Here is a 26481-nt window from a genome sequence, read left to right as displayed (position 1 = left end):
TCGTTAAAGACTCCTATCATACACTCAAGGAGCGTAAGTCGCTGCGCTCATGATGCCGGGAGATTCAAGAAGGAATTCAACTGCATATGGGTAATATTACTCCACTGAGGCTCACAATATTCCTCGCATAAGATCCAGAACCCGCACTTCAGTTGCAGAGACCCTGTTACAATGACCCTCCCTACAGAAGGGCAGGCAGTCGTCCCCTCCGATGAATTCTCACTACGCTTTCACAACTCATGTCACAGAATACTGTAAGTATTAAAACGTACGCATACATATGTGGCAAATAAGAAGAAGAGAGCTGATCCTCCCTAACTTGCAGCCGTGGTACCTTGTTCCCCAAGGGTAGTGGCTGCCGGGGTGCCGTGGCCATCTGCAGTATTCTTGTGTCTCGTTGCGAACAAAACAAGCAATTAAACCAACCAATTTAGTAACAAAACTACATTTGTCTACTGGACACTGCATGAAGCCCCACACCCGCTGTGCAGCACTTCATGTCTCGCATCTTGGTGGCTGCTGCACCGAGGCGAGACGAGTAGCAGGGGCGCTGTGTAGTTTCTAGAGGGGACGACAGTGGCTACTTAGCGGATCACTAAAGTCTTAAAAGGGATAGAAAAAAGGCAAAAATATATACATTTTTTTAGTAGGGGTCCATGGACTCGAGGACATCAACCCAGCCAGTGCCAGCCACAGGGCTCCCCCGTACTACGCAAGCTGTTGCTGCTAGGCTAGAAGGGCTTACAGACAGCTGCATTATGTAAAATTTTCTCGTTTCTGTAATGTGTTCCGTTTTTCTGTCAATCTCTAGAATTCCAGGGGGCCTTTGATGTCGCTGCAAGGCTTGTGCTGCGGCTGCTGCTAGTGCTGCTGCTGCTGCTGTACGCCTAGGCCGCGCCGAAGCTGCTGCAGCAGCACCTGGCGGCAGCTGAGGCTCCTGTAGGGCCGGCAGTCCCCATAGAGGGTTTTGCTCTTATAATACCTTTGTATTCCCCTTTAAATCCTTCTTTAAGACAGATTTAACGTGATTTGAGGGTTTAGTAGAGGGGCTCGTGACTTACAGGGGAAGCAGCCTCCCACGCAACAGGGCCCCCGCCCTGCCTGCTGCGCTGCTGGAGGGGCCTCCTCAGCAGCAGTTGCTGCAGGAGTTGCTGGTGCTCAGGCCGTTTGGTTTTCATAAACTGGATAGGGGGAGTAGTGCGGCATCGCGAGGTTTCTGTGCGTGTCTCTGCAGCAGCAGCAGCTGCTGCTGCTGCTGTTGCTGCTCCTTCGCTGCATGCTTGACGCGTCTCGCTCGAGGTGCTGCTCTGAGAGTCTTTCCACCCTGCTCCCTCCTCAGTGGCTCTCCTAGACTTTCTTTGTTTCGGAAGGGAGGTGTCCTGCAGGCTGATACACCCAGGGGCCTGTCCGCTCTCACCTGTCGGTGCATTGGAGGAGCAGCTTCTGCTCTGCTGCTGCTGTTGCTGCCGGGTCCCTCCCGCGCTGTGTTGCTGTGCAAGAGCTGGGAGCTTTTGCAGCACCCACGACAGTTGAATGACGCCTGTTGTCTCAGACGCACTGGGAGCTGTGGGGCCGCTGCTGCCGCCTCGTATAGCAGCAGCAGCAGCAGCTATTGCTGCCGCCGGCTCCGGCATTTGCTAACGCTAAGGAGCTCATTGCAGCAGCAGAAGGGGGGAGAGGCTGCTTCGTGATTTCTAAAAGTCCTCTCCCTTAAGGCGCAGGGTATGAACTTCCTCATGGAAGGGCGCACAGCAGCAGAGGCCTCCAGGCCACTGGCAGCAGTTGCAGCGCCTGCTGGTACAACAGCAGCAGCAGGGAATGCTTCTTTTGCCGCACATTCTGCTGTGCCGTCTCATGCCTTCGCCAGATCTGCGGCGCCCTTCGCAACCCCAGCTGCCGCCGCAGCAGCAGCCTTCCACGCCGTTGCTGCCGCAATGCCTGCAGCTGCCAACCCAGCAGCAGCAATGGCGACAGCACTTGCTGCAGCTGGGAGGCCCCTCTCCGTTGGGGGTGTCCCCCAGGCTGCTGTTGGGCCTCTCTTGCAGCAGGCACAGATGCCTTGTATTGGTGTGCCTTCACCTAACGCAGCACCAATCGTTTCTCCTGCAGCAGCTGCTGCAGCAGCGCCTCCTACTGCAGCATCTCCATCACATGTAGGAGGGCCGACCAGAGGAGCAGCTCATGGTATACAAGGCAGCCCTTACACAGCAGCTCCAGCAGCACCACCACCACAGCAACACACGGCAGCCCCACCACCTCCGGCAGCAGCTCCTGCGGTTGCAGTGCCACAACGTACTGGAGCTTCTGCTGCAGCAGCTCCTGCCCCCGCAGCATCTGCTGTAGGTGTTCCAGGTCCTGGAGGAGGAGCGCATATCCCTGCTGCTTCACATCACGTAGGGTCACCATCCCCAGCAGCCACAGCAGCTCCCGTAGCAGCTACTGCAGCGTCGGCGGCTCGTGGTGCGTCGCCTGCCCCCGTGTATGCTGCTGCTGCAGCCAGCCCTCCCGCGTCTGCTGCAGCAACTCCTGCCACGACGAACATTGCTGCAGCAGCTGCGAAGGCAGCTGCTCCACGGGGTAGCCGTGCGGGTGCCCGGGGTGGTCGTCGAAACCGGGGAACCGCACCAGCACCAGCAACAGCAACAGCTGCGCCAACACCACCAGCAGCACCTGCGACACAAGCTGCTGGAGAGAGGCCCCAGAGGGCGCGAAGGGCCCCGCGAATGTTTGAAGTGGACGCAGCGGCCGATGACAAGCTGCTGAAGGTCGCCATTGGACGCTCTCTCTTGGTGAGACACCATTAGGCTCTGCTTCAGCTATTGCAACTGCTGCTGAGGCGGCAGCAACAGTTGTGCGGTTAGCAGCAGGCTTGTTCAGGGGCACACACTATCGCCTGGGAAGGAACGAGAGAGCCCTCTTTTGTGTTTTGTTTTTGTGTTGGACTCTCTCTAGTTCTGTAGGGGGAATTGAGTATAAGACTGTTTGCTTACATAGTGGGGCTGTGTTGTGTTCCATTTCTGCTAGCTTCATTGTGTTCAACTTTGTCTCGCGTTTGTCTGTTGTGCATTGTTGTTTTCCTGTCTTTGTTGCTGGCTGTTTCTTTTGTTGCCTTTGTTCGTTTACCATTAGTGTTTGTTGAACATCGCTTGTTGCTTTCCGTTGCTTTTAATCGTTGTTTGCTGTTGTCTGTCGTTTGTTTTATCTTTGTTTAGCTGCGCTGCTCTGCGGTGAGAGCAGCACGAGGCGGAGCGGCGTTGCACCGTCTAGCCACCTGTGGAGGTGTATCGATGTGTACTCTATGTTTTGATTTTGTTTCGGATTTTATTCTTATTTTATGTCTTCTTTTTGCACAGGAGACACGTCGCGTGGAGATGAATTACTCTTCTTTGCCTGCTGTTCCTGAGCTACGCTTTCCCTCGCGCGCTGCTTTCTCTGCTAATCCGATTTCCTTCTTCGAGAGTCTGCGCGCAATAGGCAGGGAATTCGGAGCTGTCAAAGTTATTCCTCCAGAGGACTGGAGTCCCCCATTTGCCCTCCAAGCCCTCATCAACGATCAGGCGCTTTTCCATGTTCGAACCCAAGAAGTTCACTCTCTCATGTCGGGCAAGGTAAACATGCATGCAGTTGCAATGCAACTCCCGATGTGTATTGCTATATAATGCCTTCCAAATAATCCCATTTTGTACCTTACTGTACCTTATGTTTGGTAGTACCTTTAATACTCCAGTGCTATCGACATACCTGTGCTTGTGCTGTGCTTATGCATTCTGCAGTAGTGCGTGCATGGACTTTTCTGTATGAGCTACTACATTCGTGTTTCTCCTGCGTCGTTAGTGCGTGCTGCCACAAGTGATGTGTGGTGTCGGTGTGGTGTTGTTTTCGCTGCAGCCGTTTCAACACCCAGAGGCGCCAGTGCATGCGTCGGAGTTGCGTTCGCACGACCGCGAGTTGACTCGGCAGGTCTTTGGCTGTTGCAGTCCCAGCATCGAGACAGTAGAGGCAGTGTACTGGAAAAGCGTTGAGAGTGGGGCCCCACAACTGACAGTGCACTACGCAGCAGATCTACGCACCAACGAACTGGGAAGCGGCTTTCCAGTGCCCCCCGAAGGAACACCAACAGGCGATGCTTCACTGGACGGCTCTACAGCAAACTGCGCCAGGAGCAGCAGCAACGCTAGCAGTAGCAGCAGCGCGAGTAGCGGCAGCAGCAGCACGGAGGCCAGCGTGGGAGGTAGCCCGCAACAGCGGCAGTGCCACGCCCCTGCGCCGCAGGCGCACGACGGCATGACCAAGACGGAGCCCCATCTCCAACCGCAGCAGCAGCAGCAGTTGGAGCAGGACTACGACTACGCAACTCATCCCTGGAATCTGGCGCGCCTGGCTCGGGTTGAAGGCTCTCTACTGCGGCATTATCATCGGGATGTGCCTGGGGTAACGTCACCGTGGCTTTACGTGGGTACTGTCTTCTCGAGCTTCTGTTGGCATACGGAAGACAACTTCTTCGCCGCGTGCAACTACCACCACTGGGGGGCACCCAAGGTACTGTTACTTGCTAGATTTCTGCTGTTTTTGGTGGTTTGCTACTGCCATTTGCCGCTGTCGCCTTTGTATGCTGCTTGCCGCTGCTGGGTTCTTGTTGGCTGCTGTTTGTTTTTGTCGGGTGCTGATTGGCGTTTATGTTCCGAATTAGTAGTTCTTGTTATTGTTTGGTGTTTGTTTGCCACCATCTGCTTTTCCTGGTTGCCGATACTCGTTGTCGTTTGCTGTTCTTCGTTGTTTGTTGTTAGTTGTTAGTGTTTTTGTTATTTGCTGGCCTGTTGTTCTCTTGGTGCTGCTTCCAGTTGCGCAATGGTGAATATGCCGCTTCGCACGAGCTACCGAGACACCGCAACACCATTCATTGCTCCTGTGTCAGCCTCACAGGCTACGTCAAGCTGGCACGTCTTTGGCATGCTTGTGCTGCTGCTGCAGATATGGTATGTGGTGCCGCCTTCTCGGGCTCCGTCTGTCGAACGGACGCTGCAGTCTTACCTTGCTGATCGGGATCCTCATTATGTGCTGCACTCGTTAACGGTGCAGCTGCCTCCTTCGTTGTTTGTGGAAAACAACATCCCTGTCTACCGCATCGAACAACACGCCAAGGAATTTGTCATGCTGTGGCCACGCACGTACCACGCGGGATTTAACGCAGGGTACGCAGGGGCCACCTCGCTGGAGCTGTTGTTGCTGTACTCCTGTGGTTGTGGCTGTGTGTCTCCTTGGTGTGGTGTGGATCTTCTCGATGTTCTACCCTCCGCTTTGCATCTGAAGCACCCAAGCACATGCGTCGTATTGGGGATTTGTGTCTGTTTCGCGTGTGTTTTTTTTTGGGATTCAGGTTTAACTGCAACGAGGCGTGCAACTTCGCGCCTCCTCTGTGGCTGCAGTGGGGCCAAAAGGCCATTCGGAGTTACCGGTACATGCGTTCTACGTGCATCCCTTATCAGCAGTTAGTGCTGCGTTCTGCACTGCAATCGTCTGGGGGGTTTTCAGGGCGACAGCAGCTCGAGCTGTGTAGAGCGGTGGCTCGACTGCTGCTTGAGGAATTCGCTGGCCGAGCTGCTGCAGTTGAGCAGCATCTTGCTGCAGCTCCCATGCAGCTTGCCGCAGGACAGCTGAACCTGGTGGAGGCTCTCGACCCAGAGGTGAAGGGATGGCGGCAAGACTTGAGGCGGCTTCTCTCTTCATTTGGGGATCTGCTGGTGCCTCTTCCCTTCGGCGATGAAGAGGGGCCCAAGGAGGAGCTGCTGCAGCGGATGGCTCGGGTGCTGTCGCTGCCGGTTAAGGATTGCAGTAGCTGCAAGGCATGCTGTTCCCTCACTTGCGTCTCCTGCTGCCACCAAGAAGACTACGTGTGTCTCGAGTGTACCGGCAGCCTCTCCTGCAATTGCGCGCAGCGCATCGTTCTCACCCGTTTCCCGCTCCCTACCCTGCGGCTAATTTACCAGCATTGTCTGGACACGCTGATGCTGCTCACCAAAGAAGCGACAACAGAGAGAGCGGGAATAAAGCAAGTGCAACAGCAGCAGCAGCTTGGGGAGAACAGTGTGGGAGAAGGCATTGTGACGAAGGAAGGCACAACTGTGTCTGTGTCTTCTGATATGCCGGTCAGTGCCGCAGTGGCGACAGCAGCAGCAGAAGTTGCTGCAGTTGTCGAGGGAGTAGCTATGAAGTGCCCTTCTCCAGGAGCAGATGAACTAGCCCCCCGTAAGAGGGGGAGGCCTCGCGCTGCCTCCCGGGCTGTCGGAGATGTGAAGCGGCGAGCAGCAGAAGCAGGGGCTGCAGCGGCACACCAAGAGAAGCCTCTTCTGCAGGAGATTCAAGAGGACACGCTGTTGCAGTCCGTACCCTCAATGAGCGACCTCGTGGCTCTTGAGCGCAAGGCCTACAGAGGAGTGGACTTCTACGCCGTCAGCTACAACGACGAGGCGGAGCACGAGCCAGAGCCGCAGCCGCCTTCGCCGCCAGCTTCCAGCACTGCGCTTACCTCTGTGGGGGTTGACCCCCTACAGCAGCAGCAGCAAGAGCATCATCACCATCAGCAGCAACAGCAGCACCACCACCACCACCACCCCGCAGTCGCGCAGTTGCCCTCAGCAGACAACCCTGCCCTCCTGCACCAACTAGGCCTCCAGGGATTTGCGGCTGCAGCGCTGCAACACCGCTCGTTGCAGCAGTCACAGGAGGCCCAGCAGCAGGAACTCAAGCAACAGCAAGAGCTGCTGCAGATCCAGCTGCTGTTGGGGGAGCAGCGCATGCTCGACAGCCCCACGGAACAGCAGCTCGCAGCCCTACAGCAACACCACGAACAGCAACAGCTGCAGCAGCAGCAGCTTCAGCAACAGCACCGCCAACTACAGCAGCAGCAGTTGCAGTTGCAGCAGCAGTTGCAGCAACAGTTGCAGCAACAGTTGCAGCAACAGCTACAGCACCAGCAACACCTGCAGCAGCACCAGAGACATGCAGATTTGCATTCGTTGCAAGCTGGGGCTCTGGAGTTGCATCCCCATCACGGCTTGCTGCCGCACTCCCAGGGGAGCAGTAGCTTGACTTCCCTCTCTAGCCAAGCTCCGCCGCAGCAGCATCAGCAGCTGCAGCATCAGCGTGAGGGGGAGCAGCGGCTACACGGCGTTTCTCCCCTGACGCACCGGCTCGCCGAGTCCCGTAGCAGCAGTCAGGTGGGGGGTGCGGGTGTGGCACAGCAGCAAGAGGGAGGAGAGGACAGTAGCACAAAGAGCAGGGAGCCACTGGCGGTGGATTGCGGAGAATGGGCTCCGTATGAAGTGGGGTCGCAGCTCGATATAAGTGTGGGGCGACTAAGCTGCTCGCAGGTGCCGGCCCCCGAGGAGGCGCCTCCCGCTGCGGGCCGTAGAGGTCGCAGGGTAGTGCCCTTCAGGGTGATTCCCCCGGAATTAGTAGTGGACAGAAGGCGCGAGTTAGCAGTGCGAAGGTATGTACAGCAGCTGACGTGGAGATACTTCATCAAGACGCTCAAAGAGGAAGCGGAGGACGATGACGAACAGATCCTCCCCATGTTCAAACGCGCCGCAAGGCCAGAAGCTTAGGAGTGTTTGAGGTTATTGTTGCACCTGCTGTTGTTGCAGTTGCTGTTGCTTTTGTTGAAGGGGCATGAGAGAGGCACTGTGATAACGATAGATACATATCTTTATTATTCCGTGCATGAATCGCATTGACCTATGTCATGTTTGCATTTGCGGGTTCTGCGCGGACTTTCGGCCGCAACATAATTTTTAAAATTGGGGTAATAAGAGAACTGCCTAGAGGGACCGCTTCCACTCGTCTCAAGTGGGCCCTCGCACTGCTGTAACTGTTCGCTGGTGCATGCACAAAGGTGAAGTGTTCTCATGTGTGAGTTCATGTACTGTTGCGACAGAGGTGTATGTGCGGTGCCCTAGTAGTAGTACACGCACGCAACGGTGCATCAATAAAATATATGTATATTATACAGTATATATGTGCATTTATATGTAAATATATATAAATGTATGTGTATGTATATATATGTATATATATCTATATTCGCGTACTTTACCTATGTAGATCACACATACTGGATGTGTAGGGAAACGAATACAGGGCAGAGTTGAAAACAGTGAGAACGCACTGCGCCGCAGGCAGAGGAACCGATCCTGGGTTGACACGGCCTTCGTGGCTTTCCTTGCTGCTGTGCCTTTTGTCTGCCTGTGATTGGGGGATATCTCACTGCGGCAGCCTTAGGTCATTATTGTTGCAGGCAACGCGTTGTCGCCTGCACCTCCCGAACATAGAACAGAGGGAGAGGGTATGCCGCTACCGCAAGCCAGACGGGCTCCTACCAGTTTTATTTATCTCAGACGAACTCGGGACAGCTGTGTGCTGCTGTATAACGCACTGCAGCGCTAGTTACGAAGCAGCTTGCAAATTGCTAGCTGTCACCTAGTTGGCGAGCTAGCCACGATACGGCTAGCTGTTTTCCTAAGGAACTCGGGACAGCTTGGTGCTGCTGCATAAGACACGGCAGCGCTAGTCACGTTGCAACAAGCATTTGGCTAGTTTGTCAGCTATCTAGCAACCGGCCACCTAGTTGTGTTTTCCATGCAAAGCCTCTGAAGCATCTAAGCGCCCTCGATGGATGCTCTCATGCACCTCCGACAAAACTTGCCTCCATGCAACAAGACAGACCCGGGAGCAACGCGGCCAGCGTTCGCTTTTACGAGGCCTGAATTGCGGACCGTACAGCCCAACAGCCTATAATCACGGAATACCAAAGTTTACAAATGTTGGAAGCAATGCAGAGAAGCACCGCTGATAAAAATGTTGTTCACTTGCTTCGGTGAGGTGAGCAAGATTTGAAATGGAGAGCCAACAGCAATGGGTTCGCCAACAAGCGTATGTCCGTTGCATGGAGCAACGGGGTGAAACTTCTATTGTGCAACTCGCTTCCGTTTGACGAACCCTCGGCGCCTGAAAATGGCTTCTCTCATGCGCGTCTTCCTTTGCAGCTCCTTGGCTTTGTTTCTGCGGCGTTTCCTCTGAGCGTGTGCCTGCGGATTTTCAAGGAAGGTTTGCTGGGCCTTCAGCTTCCTCATCACCCGCTTGGCTGAGACACTCTGCCGCGTGGCTGCCAGCAGCACGCGGTACACATGCTCATGGCCGCTGTTCCTGAGGAGCTGTTCCATGCGGCGAAGCACAATAGTCCCTCCCGTTGCAACCTCCCCCAGCTGCAGCACAGGTCTGAGAGAACGCAGCGAGTCCCAGAGGTCCCTCTGGCTGCCTTCCCGTGCTTGAAGGCCTCCTCCAGCTCTCGTACTGCCAGCAACACTTTCCTTTGTACGCAGATCTTCGCCTTCAATCAGCTGCGCCAGCACCGAATCAGAAGCCAGCTCGGCATGAAGCGTCGAGCACCGATACGCCGCATCTGCGATATGCTCGAGAATCGTACGCACAACGCCGCTCGATGGTGCTTCTGCTCCTCGTGTCTGTGTCTTTTCCGTGGAGTGCTGCAGCTCCGCCAGCGGAAGCAGCTTGACCAGAGAAGCGAAGAAAGCAACAATTCCAGAGACACGGGCAACTGTGCCCGGAGCTCCCCCCGATAGTTGAAGACTGTCGCTGAAACCCAAGCGACCCAGGTGTATGCGTAACCAGCGATTGAGCCCTGAAACAAGGAACACCAGAGGGTGCATCGGTGTTGTTGCTCTACAAGAAACTTCCTCTGTGCTGGCGCACCCACGCTCAGGCGAGAAGACACTCCAAGAGGCCTGCGGCAGGGGGAGCGCAGCGGTGGCTAGCTGCGTTGCTGCCACAAAGCTCTCTTTGTCGTCCTTCGAAGCCTCCCGTTGCATTTCTTCTAAAACAGAATCTTCTGCCTCGCCGCCATCTGTTGGGTCTGCCGTCACCTCTTCACCGTCAACGTCAGATGAGGACTCCCCACCCTCTGCTTCATCTTGCGAAGAGTTGTCATCTCCAGACTCGCCCTCAGAGGCTGAACCAGGAGCGTTTGTTGACTGTGCAGGCACAGCTGTATCCTCGGAATTCTCCTTCTCGTCTTTACCACCAACACAGTTGTTGTCAGAGCCATCAGGGGGGGAAGCTGCGAAATCACCAGCTGCCTCTGCCTTCGTTGCGTCTACACCTACGTCTGAATACCACTCGCCTTCCTGCGTAGGAAGCTCCTCCTTCTCAGTCATTTCAAAGTCGCCTTCCGCAACTTCCAATTGCTGCTCTGGAGCGTCCTCATGGCAGTTCTTAACTTTCGCGGGGTCGCCGCACGTGCCCCGATGCGCCCGCGTCCTTCTGCGCTGTTTACAGGTGACCGACACAAGGTGGGGGAAGGTGTAGGCTATCTGAGCCCAGTGGAGGAGAGCGGCGATCGCACAAGGGGCAGCAGACGGGTGCCGCTCTAGCATGCTGTCTCTGCCGAAGTGCTGCCCTAGGGCTAAGCCTAACGCTGTCAGGGGAGGTGGCTGTGTTGCTGAAGCCGGACTTCCCTTCGGCATTCTTGTCTTCCTTCCTACAACTAGAAAAGCAAGAAGAGGAACATTGGCGCGACGCCAAGCGGCAGCCGGTGTTCGCTGCAGGTACTGAGCCACGCAGCGCAGCGCCGCGGAACGCACCCACGCATTTTCATGATGAAGACCGATTCCCAATATGTTGTTCCAGAGCTGTGCTGCATGTAGCCCCGCAAAAACTTGTTGGCGCTGCTGTAGGTTCTGATTGGTAGGTTTCGCCGCCTTTTGATCCTTCGGCAAAGAGCTTGGCGGGGGCTGCCATACATTCAAAGAGTTGATGAACAGCTGCATTCCTCTCCTCTCCAGAGCTGTTCTCTCAGCCTCCTCAGGGGCATCATTTGCCGCATCTGCAGTCAGGCTGTACAGCGCCTCAACGCCAGCATCGCTAAAGAGCTGGGCAGCTTTCCCGAAGGCCTCCTCCATCCAAGGAAGGCAACCAGCTGCCAGCAATTCTTCAAACACCAGAGTGACCTTGTAGAGCAAACGCCAGTCGATAGGCGCATCATCTCCTGCCGCTACGTAGGAAACAGCGCAGAGAAGTTGTGTCACTTTCGGCAAGAAGGGGGCAAGGCCCCCCTTCTGAGCCATCCATCCCCCAACAAGAGGCACAAAAACGCTCAAAAATTCAAGCAGAGCCATTAAGTGCTGCATCCGTGGCACTAAGAAAACCCTGCGCGCAACACGCCACACCATAAACAGAGAGGCCACATGCAACGATACCAAAGGAAATGGCCCGGCACGTTTCACCTAGGTACGCTTGCAATTTGGCCTTCAACAGAAGTGTTCAGATAGACCTGCGAACTCCAACGGATGAACTGTACTGGCGTACTTTGCGACTGTCTTCAGTTGATCCTGGAGACGTGATATGGGGTCTTCTGCCACCTCGACGAGCTGCAGCACTTCCCGTACGACCTGCTGCAGCATCCAATAAGCCGTCTGGTCTGTCTCTGTAGCTAGCGTTGAGCAGCACGTTAGCAGCGCGACCTGCCCGTATCGTTCCATAAACAGCTCAGCTGGGAACCGCCTCTGAGCAAGCAAACAAAGCACACGGAATCTTAGACAAACCTGAGTCAGTCGATGCACTGCTGCAACAAACCTTTACTAGGCACCCGCAAGGAGCTTTTCAGATCACAGCGCCAGACAGCAACGTCTAAAGATGTGGAGAGCCGAAATCCCCTGCCGTTGAGAGCTTAGGGCCCAACAGATCCATCAATTGGGTCCTCTTCATTTCGAATGACCAAGCGCTTCAAGGAATTCAAGTACGAGAACATGTCAACTCAGAACGAATCGTATGCCTGGTATTTCACCTGGGTGAAGTGTCATCGCTGGTATCATTTTGGCGTTTTGCTACAATACTACACGCAGGAGTATCTCTCCACATTTTTGCACCCCAAAAGCAACAGCAAGAAAGGCTTTTCTACTCCGTATAGAGCGGTTACTGAACGACACAATAAGTGAATACGTGCTTCACTGCTATATGCACTCACCACCACCTTGTGCAGTGCCGCGATGGCCGCCCGTCGGCCGTAGAGGTCTGAGAACTTCTGCTGCTGAAACAGAAAGAAGACGCGCCGTTGCTGCAGCCGAGGCGTCATGGGGAAGTTGAGGAGAAAGGAGACGTAAACGTCGGCGCAAATGGTTGACAGCTTCTGGCTGACTGCTGAGAAAGTAGCATGCTGTACCATCACCCTAGCCACGCGATCAACACACTCATAGACGAGCGGCAACAATTCCGCCGCTGCTGTTTGCTGCTTATCCGGTTTGCCTTCCCCTTCTTCCGCGGCTTTCGCATCTCTCTGTCGCTTCTTCTGGGCACGCCTCTGTAGAGCTTGGCTGCTTAATTCTCCAGCAGCCTGCTTCGACTCCTCAACGGCACGCCGCGCAGCCTCTCCCACAAGTTCTTTGTAATGCTGCAGAACAACCCTTCTGAAAAGGAAGAGAGCACACAGCTGCAGTTGGCTGTCTTCTAAAGATGACGAGATGTGTGCCAGCAGAGCTTCCTTCAAGCAGAATTGCCCAGCTGCCTGCAATTGCTCCTCGGTTACTGCTGCGCTTGCACTGAAGCTTAGCTCCGCCTGAGGCGACATCACTCCAGCTCCTCCATTTCCCTGCTGCTGTCGCTTTTGTTGTTGCTGCTGCAGCTGCTGGCGTTGTTGCTGTAGCTGGTCTTGGTACCTCCAAGGCAACACGCGGAGCTGTTCTCGCAGGAGGGATCTGAGCATGTCCCCGCCTATATGTTGCGACGGATTCAGCGCGGTGTCCATCCATTTTGAAGCCTGAGGCTGCAGCAGTAGAACAGCTAAGAGTTTGGTGCAGATCGGAAGAAGCTCCGACCGAGCTGTGTAGTGGTCAGCGCCATGTATACCGCTTCCGCCTCCGCAGGAGTGGAAGATCTTCATTGTCAGGTAGGCCACAAGCGCGCCTCTGTTTTCGAGACGAGGAAGACGGAATGCAAGCATCTCCAGCAAGCACCGGGCACCCCACGAGACCAGCTTTGTTGACCTGCAGCTGAAACAGCAGACGACGCCAAGTGCCACTTCGTCCAGCTGGTCCATGCATCCCCGCAGAGTCACCTCGTGCATCTCCTTCACGGCCTTCGCAGGTCGTTGCTCAGAGGCGAGCCCCAGCTGCTTCTCCCTGAATGTTTTCAGAGGAGTCTTTGCTGCCTTCACAGAGAGATGAAGAAGACGCAGAGCTGCTGTCCCCAGCAAAGCCGACTGCGTGGGGAGCTCTAGGCCAGTGGCTCCTTGATCAGGTTTGTTACGGGTTGCTTGTGCTAACGAACGACCTGTGATGGCGCCGGGTTGCAGGGTGAATCGCCGGTCTTTGCTCGTAGTGAGAAGCGATACCAGCAGCTTCCTGCTGCTGTTGGAAGCCCCGCCCTCCCGCCGCTGGGACACGGGGGGGGCTCCTGTCTGGCCATGGGTATTTGCTCCGTCATCTTCGGCTTCCGGAACCAGCAAAAGTCGCAGCGTTTGCAGGTCTTCTTTATGAGAAGGAGACAGATCTAGCGGAAGAGGGCTTTCTGACTCTGGCTCAAGCGTAGGAACCGCTGCTGGTTTGCTGCTTTCTGCGCCAGGCTGTGACTCTTCGTTGGTGTCACTGTTTGTGTGCGGCTTCTTCCCCCGCTTCTTGCGACCCAGTAATAGCAGCTGCTGCTTCGAAAGCAGAAACAAGGATTCGTTTAGGCCACGCTCGGCTTGCAGTACAGGGTGAAGAAGAGGGAACTGCAAGGTTGCAACTGTGAGAATGAGCAGTTGCTTTGCAGTGCGCAGCTTCTTTTCAAGCGATATCTTGTTGTTGCGGCTTAAGCCAAAGACGAAATGCAGCAGCAAATCTTCAGCCCGGTTGACGTATTTGCTTGAAAAGGCAGCTGAGCTGCTCCACCCCTCGCGTTTACACGACGCCCCGGTTAGGAGGCCCAGCACAAATGGAAGTAACTGGTCTCTGAGGCACTCGGGGCTGCTATCTTTTGTCAGGAGCAACAGCAGAGACGGTCCTTTCAGGGACTGCGCCTCCTCCACCTTGGAGTGCGTGCTAACATCAGTCAGCTTTGCAACAGAAGAACTCGAAAGACCCCCACCTTCATTCCCATCCAGCTGTCCGGCCAACGCTCGCCGGCTCTCCCCTTGGTCGAGACTGTCTGGATCTGCCACTCGGTTTATTTCCTAAGAACATGAACAAACGTTGCCTCCCCAGAATTCCACAGGAGCTCCCGCACCGGCGGACTGCACCGATGGGGCAATCGTGTGTACCCACAAAACTCGCATCTGCGCCTCTTGTTCCGTCGAAATACATGCAGCACTTACCTCGGCGATGAGAGGAAGCAGCAATGGGACTGCGGCTTCGAACTTCTGGACAAACTGTGTGTCGTCAACAGAGGTGGCTTCTTGAGATGCGTCCAGAGCAGCCAACTCTGTCGATGCGCTTTGCTGCTGCTGCTGGTGCAAGGCATTCAGCATCGCATGCAGTGTGAAGAGCAGCACCGGTCGTAGAAAGCTCTGCTGATCTGCCTCTGGGTTCTTCTCGCTCTTGGGCCCCAACGTCCTCTGCACTTCCGTCACCAAGTAGGTGAAGTATGGAGAGCCCAGGTTGACAGTCAAGCGGGTTAAAGCTACGCGGGCGTCCCGACGAGCAGTGCGCTCTCGAGACCTACTCCAAATCAACGCAACACAGATGCACGAACAGATGAAGGCGAGGACGTTGATATGCCCTAGTGCATGACAGCACGACAAGGCGGAAAAGGGAAGGTACAGGCTGTCGATGAAACAACCTTCCCAAGGTCTCCTCCCCCTTTCCCTGAATTCCAATCACTGCAACCCAAGACAGGGTCACGCAACTCACCTTAGAGCGAACGCAACTGAACGGACAAGACGGGGTAGCTGCAGATGGAATTCCGTAGGTGGTAGCATCCGCGCCAGCAGGGCAAGGACGGCTACTAGCTCTGTGCGCACCACTGGGTTTTCGTATGTTTTGCTGGTTTTCTGTTCAAGGAGCTTCTCTGATGCATCAGCAGTGTCTCCCTTTGACGTCACACGCCGGACCTTGCTGCCAAAGGCAAGGGGGTACAACATAGGGATGAGCTCATCTCTGATGCAAGTCTCCACCCTTTCCTTCCTGAGCAAAAGCCAAACGGCAACAGCACATAAGAACAGCAATTTTTGGGAATAATGACTACCACAGAAACACTCGCATGCCACTGCTAAGCTAGACCCACCTCATCTGTGCAATGCGCTTTTTCGATGCTTCTTTCCCATCAGATTCATCTTCGCTGCTTGTCACCCCGTCACCCCCTTCCTGGCAAGGAAGACCAGTTGCTGGCTGCTCTCCCTGGCATGGCTCTTGCGCGGACGAGTCTGTTTGCTTGTTTGCACCGCCCCCTGTATCATCCTTATCTTCTTTTTCTTCGCCCTGTTCTAGCTGACTCTGCCTCCCTACTGTTTGGTGTACTGCATCTGAAAGGCCAAAGGGGAATGTCTTCAGAGTTGCGGCTATTGCACGATGTATGTAAGCTTCGCGCTGCGGTACTTTGGCAAGGAACGTCACGAGCTGCTTCAGAGTCTGGATGCAGCTCTTCAGAGGCAGACGCGTGCAGCACTGTGCCAGACATGCCACTCCCTGGTCAGCCATCTGTTGACTGAACGCCTCCTGGCGGCCTCTGGACTGTCGGGACGAAGCCTTGGTCGCTTTTTGTTTCTCTGGTACCTCCCTTGACACGTTTTCTTGAAGAATTGCCCACAGCGCTAAGGGCACGCAAAAGTGCCTCACTGTGTTCATGCACAGCTTCTGCGCCGCCACCGCCCTGCCAAGAAGCTGTAAGCCCCTCGCTCTTCTGTGTTTCTGCATGTGCAGCAGCTCAAGCAAAACGTCTCCCCCGCCTTCGCGTTCAGAGGCCTGCTGCTCCCCGGCCAGCGCCTCCAGCTGCGCAGCTCTGGCAGCGGCGGCGGCTGCACGCCAGGGTTTTCCGCTGGCAACCAACTCTTGCGCAAGCGAAGCAGCTTCTTGAATTGCAGGTGTTACCTGGGTTGCTGTTAGCAGCGGATACAAGTCCAAATGCAGCCGCATGAACCTCTGGTGCTGATCTGCATCGGACAAAAACAAGCCGGAAACAGAGTCCTCCCCATCGGTTGTAGTGGCTCCATGCGGTGGCAGTAGAGGCCCTGCTGGCCCTAGCGTCCGCACAAGTGAGTCCAGTGCCCTCAGGGCCATCCGCTGACAGTCCTCTTTCATGCTGCGCATCAGTCGGTGAAGGTGAGGAAAGATTGCCTTCATAATGAGTCGTTGCATAGCAACAGCAAAGCCCCAATCGGACTCCACTGCTTCCTCAGAAGGCAGTTTCATCCCCTGTTCATCCGCAAACTGAACTGCCGTCCTCAGAGTCGCTGCTGCCGAAGCCGCCGCCCCAAGAGACATAGCTGCCTTTCGGATGACTGTCAGAGCGACATGCTGCAGCGTCAGGTCGTCAGAGCAATCGGAGAGAAGATACAGGACGTGCTGCACAATAGGCTCAAACGCAGATGCAGGAATGTTGCTCAGAGGAGGAGCAGAAGTTTCCGCAGGTGTTGTGGCTTGCAAAGGCGTCTCCTCCTCTCCAACACTCTCCTGTGCGCACTGAACCCCCGCTACTCCTAATTTATCGTGCGGTTCTCCCCTCATCTCCGTTGCCGTTTCTCCATCTTCCTTTTTGTCATCGGCTGTCAGCAGTTCATGCTGGACCTGTGTGTTGTCCGCTTGTTCATTAAACTCGCACTGAGCTATTCGTGCTAGTGCAGGAGGACGGAGGTGGTTCTCAACCACTGCCAGCAACACCAAAACCTGCATGTCCACGTCCGGCCGCTGCTCCTCCGGACCGCCACGGCTCCCTGCCTTCAGAAGGTTTGCGCAGACCATCACAAGAGCGACGCTAACGCGCCACGCGGCAGCAAGCTCACTGCGCCTGAGCAGAGTGGCTGACCCTTTGTCGTCTAGGACGGACGGCAATGCATCTTTTAGAAGGCTGTCGCAGAGCGCTCCACCAGGAATTATCCAGGAGATCGCACGTACCGTTTTTAAGTCACCTTCCCCTTCCTCCTCGGCTTGCCGGAAAGCATGCAACTCCCTCAATGCAAATCCTCGGATCTGTGTCGTGAGAACCTCTTCCGTCAGCACGCAGCCGCATGCAGCAAGTTCCGTCGCCAGCAGCACTTCGGATGCTGCTGCGCGGCACTGCAGATCTTCTGCGCACTCTAGTAAACTGCAGCATGTCTCGTAAAGCCCCCGAAGCAACCCGCGCAGCTCTACCATACCAATGCCTGGGTCAGCGCGAGAAGACAACGACTGCCTCCAGGAAGCCACGGAGGGCAGAAGCCCCTTTATAGCGGCGAGCGTCAATTGTTGTCGAGCTGCTGCGCCCCCAGATCGAATCCGTAGAGGCAAAGAAAGAAGAAGCAAGCGAATCAACTTTGCTGTCGTTGGAACTGTGTATTCCTCAGGAGAAGTTGTACTTCGAGACCATGATTGCACCATGAGGTCCTTGTCCGCGCAGGCATACGCAGCAAGGCGGGTAAGAAGTTGCAGCTCCTTTAAGCCCACAAGGAGTAATTTCTCCCTACGGTGCATAAACAGCTGCACCGGGTCCTCCATGTGTGGGGCGGCACTATCTTTAGAGGCAGAGGGTGGTTGGGTTGGTGACTGCCCTGCTTGCTGCGGGCGGCTAGCCGCGCCTCTCCTTGCGTTGAGCAACAACTCCATGCAGTGCAGCAAAGTGTTTAAGTGTGGGAGAAGCACTTGTAGACCCCGCTGTTGCTGCAGCTCTTGCTGCCTCTGCAAGGCTTCATATGTCTCCCGAAATGTCTTCAAAGAGCTCGCCTTGTCAGTTTCCACGAAGCCATCCTTCTCCTGCAGATCTTCGTCACTCTCCTCCGACGAAGAGGAATAGTAGCCCCTGCGCCGACGCCTCCTTTCGTTTACGTGCTTCATGGCATTGAATTCGCGCTGAGAAATCCGCAGTTCCTCTTCTAGCTGTTCCTTTGTGCGACCGCCAAAGCAGAGCAGCAGAGCCGTCTCAATTGCCACTTCCAGTAGAGGAGTTGTGCTCCGCTGGGTGCGCTGCAAGAACCGCAGCAGCGGCTCGGACCCTATTGCTCCAATAATAGAAGATAGGGCCTTCGGAAGCAGTTCCTCATACAACACAAAGTAGTCCTACAGAGTGCAAACACACAAACATAAGGCACAACGGAATATGCATCTCAAAATTAAAGGAAGAAACTACTGAAGTTGTTCATGCAACACACTGCTGGAAACTCCGCGGTCGAGCCCATCAACTCCAAACACTGCCCTTGACAAGGCATTTAAGAACTTATAGCATGTGCCCAGGCCTTCGTGCTACTGCCTGCCTTTGGATAGCCGCTAAGCCTGCGTGCCTATAGCGCCATCTACGCTTTGCATATTTGATTCGCTTCTGCCTTCGAGCAAGCTGAGTTGATACTAGTGTATTGTCTCACCGCATTAGACGCCCAAGAAGCAACGAACCGCACAACCGCAGGACATTTTCCACCTCCTTTGGCATTCCCCGAATACCCCGCTGCCCCCGTCTCGACTGCCGCTGAAAGCAGCAGCTGCAAAGCGGGTGCTGCTGGAGATAGCAGCACCTTCCAAGCCTCGACGAAGTCGGGAAAAGCGGCGAAGAGCTGGTGCAGCGAGTCTACCGCTATCCGAATGCAGTGCTTCTTGTGTCGTGCAGCGATGGCAGTCGCCGTTTCCGCTGTGCGCTCCATCGTGAGTTCGGAGGTGAATTCCGCATTCGGCGGGTCTCTCCCTGCTTGCTGATCTTCAGCGTCAGGTTTGTCTGCCTCGTCAGTTACCATTTCTTGCACTTCTTTGTAGACGGCATCGTCTCCCGGTGTCGCAGGAACGAGTTGCTGCAGAATCGCTCCAAAGACGAAAACCAAGAAGGGTGCCGCTGGCCTCAGTGTGTGCTGCTGCATTTGCACCAGATGCTGCAAAGACTTGAGCAGCCCGTGCAACTGCGTCGATGAGGACGGCCCGAGCAGCTGGTCCGACAGTGTCACATGCACTGGGGGTTCGGCCAAATCGTCGCGTTCGGAACCAACAACAGGTACAGCAGAATCAGCGCCAGCCAGCATCTGTGCTCTGAAGTGCTGCCAGCGAATGAAGGAAACCAGCGCACGCTCTTTGTCCATGCCCTCTAAAGGCGTGCCTCCCTGCAACACCCCTTCTCCTGACTTGTCGGCAGCAGAGACGTGTGGAGTGAGGCGCAGCAATCTCAATGCTAGCACGGCCAAAACCATCGGAATTTCCGTTTCTTCAAGACTGCCTAACAAGCCAAAGATTCTACGCCGATTCGCCAACACCACCCCAGGAGACCTTCCCCTAAACAGCACAATTCATACGGCACCTCACGACTGTAACTACTGTGTATGGAAGCTGCACAGAAGAGCACAGCCCCCACAAAAAGTACGGGCACCTCAAGCAACTGACAGCCAAGAAGCAACAGCAAGGCGAGAAACTAGCTCGTGCGCTATAGACGCCCGTCCTGGAATCGCATGGTAGCGCCGCGGCCAAATTCCGCCAGAAAAGTCCTCACATTTTGACTTGAGTCTTGCTGATGAGGAGGCGGACGATAAGAGGCAGCATAAAGGCTCGGTGCTCGGGCAGCAACACGACGTCCTGTTTAGACTCTGGGGAAGGATGGACGACTTGTCGTTCGGCCTCGTCCTTCCCCAAAACGAGCCGCAGGAGACCTGACGGCGCTCCCCCCTTGTCTTTGAGCGCCTCCTCCAGCACGGAAAAGTACGGCTTGACCACCTGCTGGAGCTCTCGACAAAGCATCAGCGTCTGCACAAAGGAAAGGAGATCGCAGCTACAGGTCTATCTATGAATCCGGATGCTGCAACAATACCGTGGCAAGAAGAAATGAGGTTATTGAGGCCAACCTGAAGGACAAGTGCCTGAAGCGACGCATCCCGCACGCCAATGAGGCGTTGCGTGCAAGCCTCTAAGAAGCTTTGCCAAAGATTCTCCAGTTCTTGACTCTGTGCATCTATCCCATTCTCTTCAGTAGGGTCTTCGCAAGGAAAGCCTAACAAACGCTGCCCCACCCCCGAAAAGCGCATTTCACCATGGGCCAAGATAGCTCGGAGCACATCCTGCGCACGAGGGATCAGACAAGCGGTGGCCAACAACGGCTTGCATTCAGTTTGGTGCTGACGCACGCCTCTCCCGCTGGCGCTGTTGCCGCCGATCGAGCCGTCCCGCCGAAGCCCGCCAGTTCCACATTCTTTACCCCTAGCAACAGCTCCTTCACTGTCCTCTATTTCCTTGCAGCTGTCAGGGGAACGCGTTAGCTGGATGGCAATACGCTGTCCATATATCAGCAAGAAGCGGAGAGCGTTTTGGGCAAAGTTGCGTCTCCAAGCCATTGCCCCTTGGACGGCGGAGGGTTGTTGTGGTTCTGTTGCCTCTGTTGCTCCATCTTCATAAACATCAGGCCGGGGTTGCCGCTGCCTATGTCTTGTGCGCAAAAAGGCGCTACTTCCCCAGCGAGCGCCGAAGCGCTGCAAGATCCGCAGAAGATGTGAGTGCTTCTGGAGGGGTGTTGTTTCTTCACTAACTACCTCATCTTCTCTAGCGCTTTTCCACACACTCAGAATGCAATCTTGACAATTGTTTGCAACTGAACCTGCTGCCTCATGACCATGCAAATTATGCAGAGGAGGGGTTTCTTGCTGCTGCTCTTGCTGCTGCTCTTGGCCCAGTTGGTCTAGCGCTCTGTGCGTCTCAGATACAACGAGCTTCCAAACAAAGGCCAGCGCGGCGTTCCGCTGTTCTTTGTCGGGAGGCAGCGTTTGCAGGGGCTTCTCCGTGAACTCAGGGCTGCCTGCGGAATTGTCAGTTGAGGTCGACCTAGGAGGAGTGAAGTCTTGGAAGGCTTCGACTACTGTCGTAACGGCATCCACCACTTCAGGCCACACAGTGGCAAACTTGACAGACAGCCCTGCGAGCAGCACGCGGTAGGCTAGCTGCAGCAGCAGCACAAGCCCACCGCATTCAGGGCCTGCTGCTGCTGCCCCCTTTCGTTGCTCTGCCCCAGCCAACATCTCCTGAAGAGCTCGCACCTCCTCAGCGCACGAGTGGAGCAGCTGTATTTTTGGGCGTTCCGTGTCCAAATCAACTTTGAGCTTCTCCAGGGATTCCAGCTTCTGCAGCAGGCTGCGCACAACTGCGTTTGCCGGCACCGCCGGAGTAATGAGAGACTGTTTGGGGCAGCTGTGACACGCAAAGGCGTCGCAACAGGCACAAGAGAAGAGTGATGCAGGTTCGCAGCTGCTGATAAACCGCAGAGACCACAAACGCAGATGAGCAGATCCCGACGATAGATTCGGAAGCAACGCCTTAACCGCCACTAGACACAACTCCCGCATGTGGTAGCGCTGCTGCAGCAGGCTCCCCTGAGATAGGCCGCAGGTGTTGAGCAGCCTCAATGCCAAGCAAAGGCTTTTGACAATAGCTGGGCTTGTTTGCAAGAGAGCCGTTGTTCCCTCAGCGTTCACGTTCCTCACTGGATCCGTGTAAGTCGAGGTAAAAGACGACGATAAAACGAAACTCAGCAGGCATCTAACCCATCTGCCTTCGGGCCCCAAGTCAGACGCAGCAGCTACACTCTCCGGCGCTTCCACTTCACCAGCACTGTCTGAGCTACTGCTGGAAAGAAGAAGGCGACGAATCCCTTCGAAGTCCGCAGGGGACGGGACTGTTCGGTATTCGGTGCAGGCAGTCCCAAAGCAGTCACAGCGCGAGATGCGACTGCTCTTGCCATTAGTTGCGGCCGTTGCACTGCATGCAGCAGCCGCCTCACTTAGGCGCTCTGCACAGAGTTGTGTCAACGATTCCGGAGGTTCCGGGCAGGCAGCTGTTCCTTCCCCTTCTTGACAAACGACAAGCCGAGGGAGGGAGAGGAAGGTAACAAAGACGCGACTGAAAAGAAGAAGAAGAGCACTGCGGAGGCCAGCGGCATGCTGCCCATGCTGGAGCGCATCAAGTATTTGACAAAGAAGTCTCTGTTGTTGCTGTTGTAGCTGCGTAGCGGCTCTACTTGCACCCGCCGTTAGTTCAAGTGGACCCGTAGGTATTCCTGTCTGTCCGCCAACGTCGTTTTCGTAGGCAAGGGCCTTCCGCAGCTCCCACAACCACCTCAGGCCCACAAATGCACTTGCGAAACACACCTCCAGCTCATCCGAAGAACCAGCCTCAGTATCCCCTCCTTCAGTATCCCGGCTGTTGACAATGTGGTCTCTCAAAGACGTTTCAAGGCGGTGCAACTCGCCACAGGTTCCCCTCAGGCAGGTCTCCATGTGAAGGGGCAGCAGGAGCCGAATCGTTGCCCATGTTGAGCCAGTTCCCCTAGCCTTCCCCTTTCTGCCGTAGGTTTTCAAAATATCCGCCAGCAAAGAACTAGCTGTTGCCCACCTCCACGAAGTTATATCTCCCAACAGAAAGTCCTGCTGGACTTGTTGTTGCCCTGAAGAGAGACGGTGGTCTGCTTCGCACACAGCCTTGAGTTGCTGATCTAGTTCATCACTCATGGCCGCATGTTGGCCTGCAAGGAATTCAACCGCGTAGCGAAGACAGAGAGACGAAAACCCATCCACCGGTGCAGGCACAAGGAGAAGCATTCGCAAACTGCAGAGAAACACCTCCAACACCCGTTCAAGCACGACACCCTGCCACCACGCCCTGTCCACCGGTTGCAGCTGCTTCTCCTGGCTCAGCTGCAACTGCTGCAGCTGATACCGCTGCACACTTAACAACGCTGGCAGCAAATGTTGGAAGGGGCTGCCCGTCAACGGCACTGCCTTTGTGTAGCTAACAGACAGCGCTCTCCACGCAAAAACAATAACCCGAAGGAGACTGCAAGGCAGCAGCACAGTAACTGCCGCAGATGCCACGCAGTCTGAACTTGAGGTAAAACTCCAGAGCAGCGGCTGTATCAGTGGCGGAACCACCGGTGGCCGATGCTGGGCCTCTTCATCTGAAGGGGCAGCTCCCTTGATGGCATCGGAGGCCCCAGATGCAGACACACAGAAGGGCTGTAGCACCTCTAGTAGCTTCTGAATGTAAGCATCAAAGCTCCCTGTGTTCCGTGGAGTACATGCGAACCACGATGCAGCTGCGTCCGCTAGGGTGCAGCACCCCACCAGTACAGGGGGAGGGAGGCAGCAGCGGCTACAAGGCGCCTCTGCTGTCGAACGACAAGGCAAACGCACGCTCCCGCCTTGGAAGTACGGGAATGACGTTAGTTGGAGAAAGGGATGGAGGGAGAAAAACGGGGAAAATGAGGACGTAAACAAGCAGAGCATCTCCTCTGCACCCATCTCGCGTCTTTGTTCCACAGAAGCCATCTGCTGCCTCTCCTCGACCTGTGACTGTCCAGCAAGAGCAGAACGTACTGCAGCACCAAGGAGCCTGAGGGTTACACGCTGCAATGCCAGCGCTGCAGGGCTTTCCGTAGAGGCTGCGTGTCGTCTCGCGTCGTCTAGGTACATGCGCACGCATTCAGCATGAGCCAGATACACTTGCCTTCCGCAGACCCTGCTACTGGCTTGACTTATGCCGCAGCAGCTGCTGCTGTTGTTGTTGCTGCTGCTGGCTGTGGCATCATCAGATGGCTCGGCGCAATCGTTCAGCTCAAGCGGAGGAGGCTCGTATGTTGCGCCGGAACCTGGAAGGGTGAATTGCTGCCGCAGCAGGACATTGGCAACGAGAAAACAAGAAACCCCTTCAAAGGAATTCGTAAAGGCACACTCCAACCCCCGAATGCTTTCGAAGAAGATGCGAGACGCGCAGGCAGCAAAGGCAGGAAGCCAGGGGGAGGGAACTCTGAAAGCGCACAGCATCACAGCAGAAGCCGTGATGAACTAGACGGGCAGCGCAAGCTGAATGATGGCAGCGTATGACACATAGACAAAAACTGTCTAGAGTGCCTGACGCAAACTGGACAGACCCCAGCTCCAGTCAAAGTACAACTGTAAACAACCATCATGATACACATCAGTCAGGCATTTCACGAAACGCAGCTGACTGGCTAGGTCCTCCGCCAGCTAGCTAGCTATCAAGCTACTGCGGCAAGCAATCGCGCTTCTTATGAATGTCATGGACCAGCACCAATGTAGGACCTACACAAGGAAATACTCTGTAATGGACGAAATACAGTCATAGAAAACTTCCTCCTCGCGTGCAGCCCTTCGTAGCACCGTTGCAACTGCCTGGGCAGCCATCAGCGCGCTTCCGGAGACCTTAACTTCAGCTGTATCTTTTCTCTGTTTTTGCGGGTTAGAACGCGGACGCCGCTGAGCTGGTCGTTGAACGGGCTCATCCCTCTGCACTTTGCACATCTTGCGCTTCGGTGGTGGCTGCTGCTCCGCCTGATGCTCCTGCTGGCCTGTTGGCAGATCGATGGCGATCGGATCTTCAGGTGCCTGATGTTCCATCTCCTCGGCAACCGGCCGCTTGCGCTTCTGTGAAGCCCCCGGAGGCGCACTGTGCAGCAGCAGTGGCAGCATGATGTCTAGGAAGTCCTCCATGTTGAGCACGAGGTACTTTTGGAGGTATCTGAGAGCAGCTCACCGAGAGCAACACACAACAGCGCGGCACGAATACACACAGTCTCATGAAGGCAGCGCTTCTTAAGTCTCGTCCTTTTCGTCTCGCCTTGAACAATCGCACAAGGTAAGAACGAGATAGCAACAGCCCCAGTATCATGAACTGTCGTGCGTAAATTGATATTCAAGCCTTAGATACTCCGCCCTCTCCGCAAGGTCCAATTTCCCCCTGTTCCCTAGACAGCATTTGCTTCAAAAGAACAATCACTCGGTGTGTCTGCCATCTGTATTATGTATTTATGTGCACATGCAGTGGTCATAAGTCTTTTGTAGCACCACGGAAGAGTTTCATTCTTTATGTATGTACACCGAAAGACGTTGTGCATTCCTCTTCACACACCTGAAAATTTGCGAGAGGCAATGAAAAAGCTTCTGGACGCCGTCAGCGTCGTGCCTGCCCTCCAAGTCGAAAAGGAGAAGATGCAGCGCTCCAATGCAGCTCTGGAGGTACCCCAAGAATTCTTGACGCAGGTCCTGAGGCGCAAATATAACAGCAGAAAATAGGGGAACAGAGAGGCATAACCACCGAGATACAGACAGTTCAAGCACAGACACTGAATGTGACTGACAAGGGAAAAATTTGGAGGGGAGTGTGTAATGTTACCTTGGCAAGAGCGGGTAGCAGTTGCAGCACAACGCCGTAGGTGTCCTCCCTTCGAAGGTGCTCCAACAGCAGCTGCAAGACTTCTTCTCGTTGCAGCAACAACAGTGGTAGAGACGACGCGTAGCCGCTGAGGTGTACCAACAGCTGCCGCGCAGGACCTCGAGCCTCAACTCCCTGCAAGATGTGGCCTACTAGGCGTGCAAAGTCGCTCGCCTCCGTCTCTGCACAGAAGCATATGGGCACCGACAACTCTTTCCTTTTGTTTCGAATACTCAAGGTCAGATGCTCTGAATTCCTACGCCTGGTTGAAGGCCACGCTCCTGTGCTGTGCGTTGACAAAGGTAATTAACACCCTCGCCGCATCAGTTTCGTTGAAAGCGCCACGAGGCCTATAAGCTGAAAGGCAATGGGACAATTGTAAAGAAAAGATGAACTAAAAGCAGTAGCAGCCTACCAATTCGTTTACGCGACTGTTCTGCCTCTTGATCATCTGTCTCCTCCTTTAGTCGTTTCCAGGGTCGCCGTTCTGCCTTGGTGTAAATCTCCATGACGTCGAGGGCTGACAGGTGTCTGGACCCTGGTTGCCCCCGCTGCAACTGCCGCTGCATCTGCTGCCGAAACGTCTGGAACACATACTTCCCGGTTGCTTCGTCTCGAACTTTACTACCACCTCCGCTGCGGGCGTTAGCAGACGACACAAATGGATGCCCCGGCGGGTCACTAGGATCCCTGGGGCTCTTGCCCGCTCTAGAAGATGCAGCATCTTCCGGGGAAGGCGAATTAATAGGAGGGGCCCCCGCCACATTGGCAACTTCGCGCACACTCTGCGGGGGCCCCTCAGGGCGCCGCCTCGAGGAATCCGAGGAACTCGAGGCCCCCATATCCCTGTGGTCGCTGTTATCAGGGGCCCATGCAAAGAAATATATAACTTGGATGGTAAAGGAGGGGGCTCAAGAGAGCAGACAGTGGAGCAGAAGATCTCAATCCAGCCGGCTCGGTTTGTCTCGGGGGGCCCCACGGACTGCACTCAGGCTATGGCATATAGAAGGCAGGTGGGCCTTCCTTAGGCGTCCTTAAAGGACGAAAATGTATCCAAATGACCTTCATGTGAATAATGGACAAGGGAGTTGCGAGAAAAACTGTAGAAGTGAAAACCCGATGGATCTACAGT

At 55.2% G+C, this 26481-nt stretch overlaps 2 protein-coding genes across 2 annotated transcripts; one reads left to right on the top strand and one right to left on the bottom strand.

Moving 5' to 3' along the window:
* Nucleotides 1–1736: 1736 nt before the first annotated feature.
* On the top strand, nucleotides 1737–7604 carry EMWEY_00019360 (jmjC domain-containing protein, putative; the record flags this gene model as incomplete). Its single annotated transcript, XM_013480177.1, has 5 exons — nucleotides 1737–2789; nucleotides 3354–3608; nucleotides 3889–4539; nucleotides 4972–5192; nucleotides 5378–7604. 5 exons carry the CDS (start codon nucleotides 1737–1739, stop codon nucleotides 7602–7604), a joined length of 4407 nt encoding a protein of 1468 aa, XP_013335631.1.
* Nucleotides 7605–8963: 1359 nt separating this feature from the next.
* On the bottom strand, nucleotides 8964–26191 carry EMWEY_00019350 (hypothetical protein, conserved; the record flags this gene model as incomplete). Its single annotated transcript, XM_013480176.1, has 13 exons — nucleotides 8964–11217; nucleotides 11377–11573; nucleotides 12035–14215; nucleotides 14357–14699; nucleotides 14892–15164; nucleotides 15265–18227; nucleotides 18530–19418; nucleotides 19633–19883; nucleotides 19982–23924; nucleotides 24225–24656; nucleotides 25047–25180; nucleotides 25311–25531; nucleotides 25765–26191. The coding sequence occupies 13 exons, from the start codon at nucleotides 26189–26191 to the stop codon at nucleotides 8964–8966; spliced, it is 14508 nt and encodes a 4835-aa protein (XP_013335630.1).
* Between the last annotated feature and the right edge of the window lie 290 nt (nucleotides 26192–26481).

The sequence above is a fragment of the Eimeria maxima genome, genomic scaffold, assembly GCF_000499605.1.
Source record: "Eimeria maxima Weybridge genomic scaffold, Emw_scaff170, whole genome shotgun sequence".
Lineage (NCBI taxonomy): Eukaryota > Apicomplexa > Conoidasida > Eucoccidiorida > Eimeriidae > Eimeria > Eimeria maxima.
The sequence above is the reverse complement of the archived record's forward strand: the minus strand, read 5'-3'. Positions and strand labels throughout refer to the sequence as shown.